The 13,096-nt window shown below is 45.3% G+C and overlaps 1 protein-coding gene across 3 annotated transcripts in view; it reads right to left on the reverse strand.

Annotated features, from left to right (window-relative positions):
• The window catches only part of FECH (ferrochelatase), a 38,644-nt gene extending 27,126 nt beyond the window's left edge, over positions 1 to 11,518 (reverse strand). The window contains exons 1-2 of one of the 3 annotated variants that reach the window (XM_003914411.5): positions 11,316 to 11,518; positions 4,830 to 4,956 (exon numbers count right to left, since the gene is read on the reverse strand). In XM_003914411.5, the coding sequence (XP_003914460.1) occupies positions 4,830 to 4,956; positions 11,316 to 11,382 (194 nt within the window). In that variant the 5' untranslated portion in view covers positions 11,383 to 11,518. Of the gene's footprint in view, positions 1 to 4,811; positions 4,957 to 11,315 lie in introns of all 3 variants that reach the window. The other 2 variants (XM_009192791.4, XM_009192790.4) reach the window with 2 other exon arrangements.
• Positions 11,519 to 13,096: the final 1,578 nt, after the last annotated feature.

Consider the following 13,096-nt stretch of genomic DNA (forward strand, 5'->3'; position numbering starts at 1 on the left):
AGTGCTGAGGGGTCTACTTCCTGAATCTCCTATACCGGACCACGTCTGACTACAGCAGCGACTAAGCCAACGCTGCTGAGACAGAGCCTGTATAGAAAAACATTCTTTATGTGCTTGACAACTAATGATACTACGATGACATCTTTTTTTCTTTTTCTTTTTTTTTTTTTTTTTTTTTGGAGACAGGGTCTCACTCTGTCACCCAGGCTGGGGTGCAGTTGCACAAACAAGGCTCACTGCATCCTCGACCTCCCGAGCTCAAGCGATCGTCCCGCTTCAGCCTCCTCAGGAGCTGAGACCACAGGCACCTGCCTCCATGCCTGATGACTTTTTAAATTTTTTTAGAGAGACAGAGTCTTGCCATGTTGCCCAGACTGGTCTCAAACTCCTGGCTCAGGCTCCCAAAGTGCTGAGATTACAGGTGTGAGCCATTGTCCCGGGCTTATGATGACATCTTAATGGGTAATTTTTAAACAATTATTAACAACATTTGGCCATAATGTAAGGCAGCGGCGTATGTCAAATGTAAACGGGTGGAAACTTTTCTTGATCAAACCTATTGGAAGTGAATGAGGTAAAAATCTGATTTCTCAACCTAATTTTTCAGAATACGAATCAATTCCTGGGGAAGGAGAAATAGGGCATTACAATGAGGTCAGGGATTTTCTCATTTAGACCCCATTATAAAGACTAACTAAGGTCCCTTTTCACATCATTGTCTTCGACCAGGGTTTCTCAACCTCAGCACTACGGACGTGTGGGGCTGGAGAGTCCTTTGTTGTAGAGGACTGTACTGTGCAGTGCGGGAGGCTTAACAGCATACCTGGCCTCTACCTATAGATGACAACAGCACACACCCCACCCCAGCGTGACAACCCAAAATGTCTCCAGACATTGCCAAATTTGTCCCAGGAGGCAAAAATGCCCCCTTCCCCCTACTGAGAATCACTGTCTTAGAGGAAGAGGGCTTCATCCCCTTTTAAAAAACCAAGCAACTGCAGTGAAGATGTGGTTGTTAGATAACTCTTCCATGCTCGAGTCCTACGACTGCATTAACAGGGGTGTGTTGAGTTCTCTTTCCTTGATATTTGAAAATTCCAGATGCATTATTTTGTGATATTCCTTTAATCTGTCTACTTAGACCACCAGTCTTCTCCTGGGATCCTGTCTTTCGCCCTCAAAATCTGTGACTCACAATAAATTAAGTGCATTTCCCATGGATTGCTGCCAGTTAACAGATTACTGGTTTAAAAACCTCAGGCTAAAAGATTTACCCAAGCCACAGACGGTATCAGTGTGCAAACGGGATTTAGAGCTGTTTTTCATCTATAACACCTGAGCTCAGAACAAGAGTGGCTTTAAAGGGGATGCTACTCTGCCCTGCTCACGGTTTTGCAAACCCATGTTGATCTTACACATTAAAGAGATGCACACGACTTGAAAATACCTAAATACACATGCACTTAATTCAAAACTGTGTTGTGCATGATGAATAGCGCATTAGTAAGTCCTAGTCTGACACCCCTCTATTCTAGAATGTGAAGTGAAAGCTTTAGTCAAGGGCCTCCATCGCCTCTCCTTCCAGACAGAACGCACCTGAGACCAAGGTCTGAACGTTCATGTTCCGTTTGTTTAAACATAAAAGTGTATTCAGCAAAATATATTTAAAATGTCTCACTTGGAAAGGTTTCAACATTTTGCCATTTTCATATCCCGGGACTCTCCAAATACAAGGTTTTTCCTTGAAATATTAAATGTACGTAACAGAAACTTAAGCTTGTCAATTCATAAACAACAATTCTATTCTACTCTATATGGTCAGCCTCAAGAAAAAGTAATAAGATCCCAGCTCTTCATTGAACCTCTAAGACATGATTGGCCTGTGGGTCTACGATGCCTCTAGAACAGAATTTGGCGAACTACAGCCCAGGCACTAAATCTGTGTACACACATACACCCCTACTGCCTGCTTTTGTAAAGAAAGTTTTACTGGAACACAGCTCCCCTCATTGTTTATGTAATATCTGTGGCTGCTCTCACATTACAACAGCAGAGTTGAATAGCAGCAAAAGAGAGAGTTTGGCCTACAAAGCCTGAAAAATTTACTGCCTAACCCTTTACAGAACGAATCTGTCAACCCCAGCCTAGTGTAGTGTCTACCCTAGTAGTGCAATCTAGTCCAGCCCAAGCATTAAGCAGCACAATGCCTTCATAATGTCTGCCATCAGAATAATCCACAAAGACACTCATTGCTTCACCATTTCTAGTATTAAAAAACTAGAAATCACCTACACGTCCCATAATGTTGGACAGGGTAGTTTATGACTTAATAAAATACTCTTCAGTTACCAAAATAATATAGACAAATATTTATATGATGATAAATAAAAAGAGGGCATTATAAATATATGATGTATAGTACGGTCACATCTTGCTAAATACATAGAGTGAATCTTAATAGTCATACAGACAAAATTGGCCTGGCTGGTCGTTCACACCTGTAATCTCAGCACTCTGGAAGGTTGAGGCAGGAGGACTGCTTGACCCCAGCAGTTCAAGACAAGCCTGAGAAATACAGTAAGACCTTGTCTCTATTTTTTTTTTTAAGAAGAGAGAAACAAAATATTGGGTGGTAAGACCTTTCATAATGTTTAAAGTATTTTTTTCCCTATCTGTATTCTCTAAAATGATCCCATGTATTTTATATAAATATGATTTAAAGTTACTTAGTAGAATTTAAAGATTTTCATTTAATTTTAATAATATTAAGGCTACTTATATTAATGAGTTGCCACTAGAATAACACACAAATGAAATAATTTTTCTTCCAGGATTCCACATTGAATCGGTTCTTCAGTTTCTATCAAATCCCAACCCTCAGTACTTATGGCTTAAGTGGGGAGAGGGGCTGGAAAGGGTAAGGAGAAATGGAATGGGTCCTTCTTGAAAGGCTGCCAGATGAAGAAGGTATCCAATGCCCATCCCCACGTAATCTCAGGTTACACAGCACTAAATCATCATACTCATGATCATACAGCAGAAAATAATAAACACACAATAAGAAAATTTTGGTTTTGGCCAGGCACGGTGGCTCGTGGCTCATGCCTGTAATACCAGCACTTTGGGAGGCCACAGCAGGAGAACTGCTGGAAGCCAAGAGTTCAAAACCAACCTAGGCAGCAAAGTAAGACCCCATCTTTACAAGAAAAAAAAAATTTTTAATTAGCTGGGTGTGGTGGTGTGTACCTGTAGTCCTAGCCACTCAGGAGGCTGAGACAGGAGGATCGCTTAAGCCCAGGAGTTCAAGGATGCAGTGAACCATGATCACACCACTGCACTACAGTCTGGGTGACAGTGCAACACTTCTCAAAATAAAAACGGTAGCTCATGCCTGTAATCCCAGCACTTTGGGAGGCCAAGGCAGGTGGATTACTTGAAGTTAGGAGTTCGAGAGCCGCATGGCCAACATGGTAAAACCCCATCTCTGCTAAAAATACAAAATTAACTGGGTGTGGTGGCACACACCTGTAATCCCAGTTACTTGGGAGGCTGAGGCAGGAGAATCGCTTGAACCTGGGAGGTGTAGGTTGCAGTGAGAAAAGATCAAGACACTGCACTCCAGCCTGGGTGAAAGAGCAAGGCTCCCTCTAAAAAAAAAAAAAAATATATATATATATATATATACACACACACACACACACACACACACACACACACATATATATATATATATGACTGGGTGTGGTGGCTCATGCCTATAATCCCAGCACTTTGGAAGGCCGAGGCAGGCGGATCACTTGAAGTCAGAAGTTCGAGACCAGCCTGGCCAACATAGTGAATTCCCATCTCTACAAAAAATACAAAAATTAGCCAGGCATGGTGGTGTGTGCCTGTAATCCCAGCTACTTGGGAGGCTGACACATGAGAATTGCTTGAACCCGGGAGGTGGAGGTTGCAGTGAGCCAAGATTGTGCCACCGCACTCCAGCCTAGGTGACAGAGTGAGACTTTCCCAAAAAAATAAAAAATTTTATATATATAATATATATATATATTATATATATTATACACACACACTCATACCTGTATAATTTTCATCACACAATGTGTGATCTAGGAGAAGGGTCATGGAGTTAAATAGGTCCTAGCTACTTTATCTCACTCTGCCTGATATTAAAGGGTGCTGTTTCTATGTACTCATCTCGATAACTTCCCTTTATAGAGTTTTCTGTTGCCTCTGTACAGAGGAAGACTTGGGAGCAGTTGTGACTTCTGTTACTAAAGAGGACCCTTGCAACAATGCCATGCCTGCTGCCAGCCACCAGCAACAGAAGAGGTGAGGTATGAAACGTGTACTTCACTTCTTTAATAGATGATAAATCACATTACTTCCTTTATAATTACGTTCGCTGTGTTAAGGGATGAAAAACAATACTCTAGTTTCCTATAGAAATTCTTGGTAGATCAGTTATTCGTTATCCTGTACAGAACATACATTTCATAGGCATAATTATGTTAGGTTCATAAATACATTTCCAGCATATATAATTTGTGTTATATGACATATTCCAGAACCAAATTCTTAACACAATTTGCAGACTGTACTCAACTATGTCTTTTAACAATAGCCCTGTTGCGAGGAAAGATCCAGTGGGGAAGGACGGTGTAAAATCTGTGGTTTAACAGCTGTTGAAAGGAAGCCAAGAAAATAGCACACCGCTCCTTCCACACTGGCTTTTCCCAGCACTTTTCCTCCTAGGCAGCTTGGGTCTACTGGTGTCTGCATCAATAAAGAGAAATCCTTATTTGTACCTGATGTTAGACTCATACCTCTTCTGTGGTTGAACTTGAGGTTTTGCATGCTGGGCATGCTGGGCTGTTTCTGTGGCGGCGGCTGCTGCAGCTGCACCTGACTTCCACCTCCATGGCTGACAGACCCTCCAGCTGCTGGATGCCACTGTGACAAAATTAAAGTGCTCGCATGAAATCTAGCTGGAAAGTAATTTCTTCTGAAGAAGTCCTCAGAGCATAATTCCTGGATTTAAAATTGAAAGAGATGCGATGGCAGAAATGATTTTCCTAGCATTTCTCTGCCGGCAGGTAAAGGCACTTAAGGCCTGTCCAAGGGGATGGGGTGGAGGATCGCTCCCCTAGGATGGCCGATGAGAGCCTGCAGGGAAGCATTTTAGAAACTACACACACCTCCTCTCCCCACCTCGGCTGCAGATGTTGATACAATCCCTCACAAGAAGCCCTGTATGAGACCAACATGACCGACAGTAGCGTGCTGCTCCTGTGGAAGGAGAAGGGGCTGCAGAAAAGGTGAAAAGCCGCCAATTTCAGGAGTGGCAACTGGGCCAGTTTTCACATAGCTGCAGTTCTCCCTTCTGCCTCCAAGCCTTCTTCAGAAAGCACTGGTGCTGAGAACCCAGTACTGCCCTTGAACCTTGACAAGGGGCCTCTGCTTCCCAGGGCCTGTTTTAGCCCTCCTCCCACTGCACCCCACCCCGCGGGGTCTGCAGTCTCTACCACCAAGAAGACATGCCCCGCCAGGAGTCCACATCCCACGTACCAGATCAGGCTACCAGCGCCCCAGGATTCCCTGTCCCCCAAGCTCCACACCCACTCCCAGGGTCGGTGCAGGCATCTTTTCTGAATCCATCCTCCTGAGGGAGGTTGTGCCATCAGTGTAGCAAGTCGTGACCTGAATGGTGGCCAAGGGATAGCCGTTTGCAGGAGCAAGAGTGGAACTAGGCATGCAGACCAGAGAATCCATCCAGGCTGTGGGCGAGACTCCTCACAAGGCCAGAAAGAGCTGGCGGCAGGAAGAGAAGCAGGAAAGTGTATGAATCAGAGGCAACTCTCCAAAGGCCTCTGCATTTCTGCAGGAGCTCAGAGAGTTCAAGAGCTCACCCTTCCAGGTCGTGATCAAGGTCTATTTGTCAATAGGAGGACAGAACATATTTCCCAGTTTGGTGGCTTGCGACATCCCACATACCATATATGTGCCTTCAAGTATACCCTTGTCCTGGGCCCCACAGGAGGTGGCAGTGGGCCTGAAGAACCCACCTGAATTGAGGAGTCCGTGTGCCATACTCAGCTGTCATATGAAGAGTACTAGTCCTTAAACATCCAGTGAAATGAAACTGAAGCCACAGAGGATGTACTGAAGATGGCCATGTGAGAGGGCGGTTACTATGGCGCCTGGTGCTATGCACATGACCTCTTCCCCATTCTCAAACCGGTCGGTTAGAAACCAGCTTGCCATCAGTCTCCTTCTGCCCTCCTCCTCCTAACAGGCAAAGGTGCCCTGAGGAGGAATTTAGGCTGTGGGTCAAGCAGCTCTGACTCTGAATTCAGCTCTGCCACTTACTAGCAATGTGACCTGGGGCCAGGTCTTCCTGAGCCTGAGTTTCCCGATCTGTAAAATGACACCTTGCTACAGGGATTCTTGTGAGGAGGAGAGCAGAGGAGTGAAGCGCTCTGCAGCATCCACCATGTGATTAGTGCTGGCGTTAGTTTCAATTGACAGCTTCTAGAGGATGGGAACTATACCTGCTCTGATGTTATCACCTAGCATGTCTGTGAAATAGAAGAGAATGATATCTCCAGGCCATTAGATTTCCAACCATCCAGATTGTGCACATTCCCAGCAGAGCCAATTATGTGAGCTTATGCTAAATAATCTTTACCAACTCAAAGTGGAAGTGCAAAGATTCCATAAAGAAGTTCAATTCCATCTGGTTTGAGTTGGTGTTTAAAAAAAAAAAAAAAGAAATTCAATTCCAAGGCTCAAACCAACTCACATCTCCTTTTTTACATATGTTTAATTCTGAACTTCATCATGGGATTTAACCAGGTTCCTAATCATGCTGCAATGTCCCTAATTCCTTATATGAGTGAGACTGTATCCGATTCCATGGGATATGAGAATAAAACCTTGGCATTCCACAATTTGACTGCTGGTATAAGTTTAGCATCCCAAATGTGAAAATCCAAAATCCAAATTGCTCCAACACCTGAAACTTTTTGAGCGCTGACATGACACTCAAAGAAAATGCTCATTGGAGCATTTTGAATTTTAGATTTTCAGATTTGGACTGCTCAATCGGTAAGTATATTCCAAAACCTAAAAAAATCTGAAATCCAAAACACCTGTGGTCCCAAGCATTCAGGATAAGGGACACTCCATCTGTAATAAAATGACATTTCCTCCTTCAAACCTAAAAAAAGGAAGGAGTTCCAGGTGTGGTGGCTCACACCTGTAATCCCAGCACTTTGGGAGGCTGAGGTGGGAGGATCTCTTGAACCCAGCCATTTTGGGGCAGCTTGTACAACATAGAAAGACCCTCGTTTCTACAAAAAATTTAAGGAGTTAAAAAAAAAAAAAAAGAAAGAAAGGCCGGGCACAGTGGCTCACACCTGTAATCCCAGCACTTTGGGAGGCCGAGGCGGGTGGATCATGAGGTCAGGAGATCGAGACCATCCTGGCTAACACAGTGAAACCCCGTCTCTACTAAAAATACAAAAAAAAAAAAAAAATTAGCTTGGCATGGTGGCGGGTGCCTGTGGTCCCAGCTACTCGGGAGGCTGAGGCAGGAGAATGGCGTGAACCGGGGAGGCAGAGCTTGCAATGAGCCGAGATCGCGCCACTGCACTCCAGCCTGGGCGACAGAGCAGGACTCCGTCTCAAAAAAAAAAAAAGAAGGAAGCGGTGGGGAGGGATTAGATTTTCCAACTACTAGATGAGGATTTCCTAGTAAAATCTGGGAGCTAGTAGCTTTTCAAGCAGCTTAACTATTACCATGTCCTACTTACAAAATTATGTTCTCCATGGTTCACCAGATTCTCAGAGAGGAGAATGATATTGCTACCAAGGGACCCTTTCCACTCAGGTCAGTTAATACACTCACCCTTCAAGGACTCATCTAAAACACTCCTCTCCCCTAATGATCTGAAGATTCTAGAGAAATGAAGAGTGTCTCCTACCAAACAATTAGCATTTGTCCAGGCTAAAGGAGTTTAAAGCAAACATTCAAAGGGCCAACTGAGACTCTGGAAAAGACTCAGCTCACAGTTGAAGAGAATCTGATGGCACAGGCAGCATTGAGTGGCGTAAAGAGTACGTGTTTGGAAACCAGAGAGATCTGAGCAGAAATCCCACACGGGACCAAGAGGCTGTATGGCTGGGCCTGGGCAACTCACTGAGATGCTGCGAGTCTCACTTTTCTCATCTGCAAAATAGTGATAAGGCTACTTCTGCAGGGCTGCTGTGAAGATAAGAGGGGAAAAATATGTCCAGCCCCAACAGCAATGCCTTGCCACACTGCATGTGGTTAAGCAAAGGGGTGAAGAATATCCAATAGTACAGACTTGCCCATTTATGAACTAAGACCAAGTAATTCTGCCCCTCCTCCTTACATGGATAACTGGTCTACCTTTAGAAGGCCTACAAACAGGCCGGGCATGGGGGCTCACACCTGTAATCCCAGCACTTTGGGAGGCTGAGGCGGGAGGACTGCTTGGGCCCAGGAGTTTGAGACTAGCCTGGGCCACGTGAAGAGACCCTATCTCTATTATTTTTTATTAAAAAAAAAAAAAGAAAGCCTACAAACAATAAAAATGATCAAACCAAGAGATAAGCAGCAAAACAGAAGATGACAAAAGAAAACAAAACCCTGCCGGGCGCGGTGGCTCACGCCTGTAATCCCAGCACTCTGGGAGGCCAAGGTGGGCAGATCACAGGTCAGGAGACTGAGACCATCCTGGCTAACACAGTGAAACCCATCTCTACTAAAAATACAAAAAAATTAGCCGGGTGTGGTGGCGCACGCCTGTAGTCCCAACTACTTGGGAGACTGAGGCAGGAGAATCCCTTGAACCTGGGAGGCAGAGGCTGCAGTGAGCCGAGATCACGCCACTGTATTCCAGCCTGTCGACAGAGCCAGACTCCATCTCAAAAAAAAAAAAGAAAGAAAGAAAACAAACAAAACAAAACAAAACAAAAACTTCATAACTCCTGCAGTGGTGAACACCTGTAGTCACAGCTACTTGGAAGGTTGAGGCAGGAGGCTCACTTGAGCTCAGGAGTTCAAGACCAGCAGCCTAGGCAACAGAGTGAGACCCGGTCTCAAAAAAAAAAAAAAAAAAAAAAAAAAACTTCTCTCAAAAAACAAACTTCATAATTCCTGGACAAATCCAATAGGTGATCATTCAAAAGTATACCCATGACTTAAGAAGTTCGTAAGTTAATAAGTATCAACTGGTTCTTCAAAACCAAATTAACATTTTGGATCCTCGCAGGTGAGGCAGAAGAGAGTAAAAGGCGAGGTACACAAGTACTGAAATCTATGATGGCCCTTTTCTATCACATAGGAGATGAAGATTACCTCAAAAGTACTTATAAAATATGCACCATTTTTAAAATTAACAACAGAAATAAGGTTCTATATTGTAACTATCAATAAACATAGTAGGTGCTTCAAAATATTGGTTAGTTGCTGATATGGAGCCAAAATGTTCTAATGCCTTTTATGTAAACCCTAAAACTCTTTTATTATCCTAGAATTTTTTTTCTAATTACATAAGACAATATATGCTCAGCAAAAAAAAAAAAAAAAAAGTTTGGAAGGCCAGGCACACCAGGTCATGCCTGTAAATCCCAGCTACCAGGGAGGCTGAGGCGGGAGGATCACTTGATCCCAGGATTTCAAGGCTGCAGTGAACTATGATGGCACCACTGTACACCAGCCTGGGCGACAGAGCAACACTCCATCTCTTAAAAAACAAAACAAAACAAAACACGTTTAAAGTTTGGAAAGAAAAAGGCACCAAGAAAAAAAATAATTCATATAGATAGCTAAACAGACAGACAGATAATATATGGCCCACCCCAGGAAGCTTATTAATTCTGTAATATGCTAGATACATAAAGTATAAAACTTTGCGTTTCCACTTTTACTTTCAGAACTCATTTTCAGAAATACTCCTCAATGTTTTCTCACACAGAAGTTGATTTTTTCCTATCAACCAAAATGATGATTATAACTACACCTTCAAATCAAAGTCTGTAACACAAATAGACTCCAAAAGTATTTCTACTAGAGTTTCTGAATCCTTCCACTTTTAATCTAGACTACAAATAATTTAAAGTTCACGTATTGTTCCATGACCTCAAATCTAAGGCCTGTCAGACTTCATTTGTCACAGGAAAGGTCAATGAAAGAAAAGATTAGTTCAATACTTCTTTCAGCCCCACGACTGGCACTGTGCTGCCTCTTCTTAAAAAACAATGTCCTTTGTCCCCCAGTGCCTTTAGTGAGCTAGCCTCATTGTACACTGGGTCCTTATTATTTTCCTAACAAAGCCACCTCTAATGAGATATGGAGGTTCAGAGGGGATTCTCTCCACTCCAAGTCGGTGCCAGACTGATGAACTTCCTAGAAAAATATGTCCGGTCTGTGTCCAGTCACCGTTCAGATGCATTAAATAAGCATCTTATTTGTGGCAGCCTTCTACATGAATGGCTAGACATTTTGAAGATGCCTGTGTACCTACTGTGTGCCAGGCAAGGTGCTCATGTTCAAGGCAAGCCTTAAAAAAATTAGGATTTCAATGTACATTTACCAAAGCTCTGGCGAAGTTAGGTGCCTTGTTCAAGGTGTCACAGTTGGAAATGCTGTCCCAGCCAGGTGGGTGAGACCCACAGTCCCATCAGCTCATCCTGCGGTCACAACCTATTCACGGTTTGCATCAGAAACATGGGAAGCTGTTCCTGGGTCTCACATGTTCTCCAAATATCTCTAGAAAACAGCAGCCCAGGCTGCCCCACGGTGGGTCCTGCTGCCAAGGAGAAGTGGGCATAGAGGGACCAAGGGCCATGGGCTTTCCTCAGCAGGGAAGGAAATGCAGGGCAGATGTCCATGGTGGTGATGATGACGATGCCTTCCTTACTGTCCTCTACAGCAGGCCCATAACATACCTTCCCTGGTGTAACCTTCTCAACAGTCTGGTTATTACAGGTGACAATAACCAAGGCTCTAGGAAATTCCAGCCACGGCTGCAAGCCACCCAGCCGACCGATGGGACTTGAACCTGCCCCTCCTGGATCCAGGCGCCCTCCCCGCGGCCCCCCGAGCCCTGAGTGCTGCCCTCACCCCTCCCTTCTCCGCGAAGCCCCTCGCCCGTTTGCTCGCAGTGCCCCCACGGCCGATCCCGAAATCCCCGAGGCGCGAGGGCTCCGGCGCCAGCTGCCCGCTCTGCCCACGCCGTCTCAGGGACCCTGGCCCTGGCGGCCGCCGCGACAGACCCACTTACGCGGATCGCGGAGCAGGACGCCCGCGGCGCGCAGAGCCGCAGCCATGTTTGCGCCGAGTGAAGGCATTGCCCGGGCAGCCTCGGCCCGAGTCCGGGCTCCTCCCGCGTTGGCGCGCCCAGGTGTCCGCCCAGCAGCGGCCGAGTGGGGCAGCGCTCCCCACGCGCGTCCCCGGCCCCCTGACCTCGCGCCCTCCCGGCGCGCCCGTTCATTCGCTGCCGGGCCGGGGCGGGGCCTCGGGGGCGAGGCCAGGCGGGGACACGCCTCTCGCGGAGAGCCCGCCCCAGCTGGGCGCTGCTCCCTGCGTGAAAATGGGCCTGGCGGCTGAGCTAGAAGCCCACTCCCCACCACCATCGCAGGTCACTGCAAAACCTGCTGGACTCGTATTTGCGCTGGACGGGTGCCCTGGTTGCATCTGCCAAGCTAGCCAACTGAGGATCCTCAGCCATGACTCAGCAAATAACTGTTTTTTGACGTTTCCTTTACTATTATTTAGATATAAGGATGCTTTTGCCTCAGTTCTCCAGTTTGCCTGCCTAGTCACAGCACAAGTGTGCAGATCCTGTTTTGTTTTGCTTTATTTTCAGAACAGAAAAAGGGATTATTCAGTTTATCTGCACCCTCTCTGTGTAGCAGAATTTGACAGGTGAGACTCACAGAAGAGCATTAGGAAAACTGAAGGCCAGCCTGGCAAGTGCATTTCTTGGAGGGACGGTATGATGAGGTTTGTCTGTATCATATCCGCGCACCTTCCCAGTTTAACCACCTGCCCCGCCCCCAAGGTCGCACACTGAGACCACAGGGAGGAACAGGTGCACATTTCATTCCTACACCTCCGCCAGCCCACCCTGCCCATGTATGTTCAATGCGTTGTGGAGTAGGAAACCAGCCCTTGGTACAGAAAGGTATCAGGCATCGGTATTCATTGAACAGATATTGAGCACCTACTATGTGCATTGGGAAAACAGTAGTGAATAGAGCAGACGGGGGTTTACATGGGGTTAGGGGAGACACAGAAAATAATCACAATATGTAACATTTTGAATGATGGAGCCCTTCCACGGCCTCCCCTCTTCTTTTTCCTTCTCAGGACAAATGAAGAATGAAGCAAGGTAAAAGAGATGGGGTAGCGTGGGGGAAGGGACTAATGCAATTTGAAGCAGGTGGGTCAGAGTTCACACACATTCGAGCAAAGGCCTTATACACATTTGAGCGAAGGTGGCAAGCCATATGGAACATTCAGGGAAGATGGAGTCTAGATTCAGCTGAAACCCAGTTTTCTGTAGCTTAAATATGTGCTACTGATGGAATTAGTTTATTTCTTATTAAAGTTGGTCCTCCTGATGGTTATTAGGAGGACTGTCAAATTAAATGGATAGCCTTTCATATTACCTACATGATCTTCATATCCAAGCGGATGTCCTGAGAAAAGCACAGTAAAACCTGATCCAGGTATCAACTCACCTTCCTTATATGTGTGGCTAATTCTCTACCCTCATAACAAAAATTACAGTCTTCTTAAGTTGCCCTTTAAAGAGGTAATCTTCATGGATAACATACTTCTCTACCTACAATCTGAACCCATTTTTGTTGTTGTTGTTGTTTGTTTTGTATTTCTAGTAGAGACAGAGTTTTGCCATGTTGGTCAGGCTGGTCTTGAACTGCTGACCTCAGGTGATCCACCCACCTCGGCCTCCCAAAGTACTGGGATTACAGGCGTGAGTCACCGTGCGCGGCCTGAACCCATTTCTTCTAAAGAAACTAAATTAAAAGGCTTCTCATA

Source organism: Papio anubis, chromosome 19 (genome assembly GCF_008728515.1).
Source record: "Papio anubis isolate 15944 chromosome 19, Panubis1.0, whole genome shotgun sequence".
In the NCBI taxonomy this organism is placed as follows: Eukaryota; Metazoa; Chordata; class Mammalia; order Primates; family Cercopithecidae; genus Papio; species Papio anubis.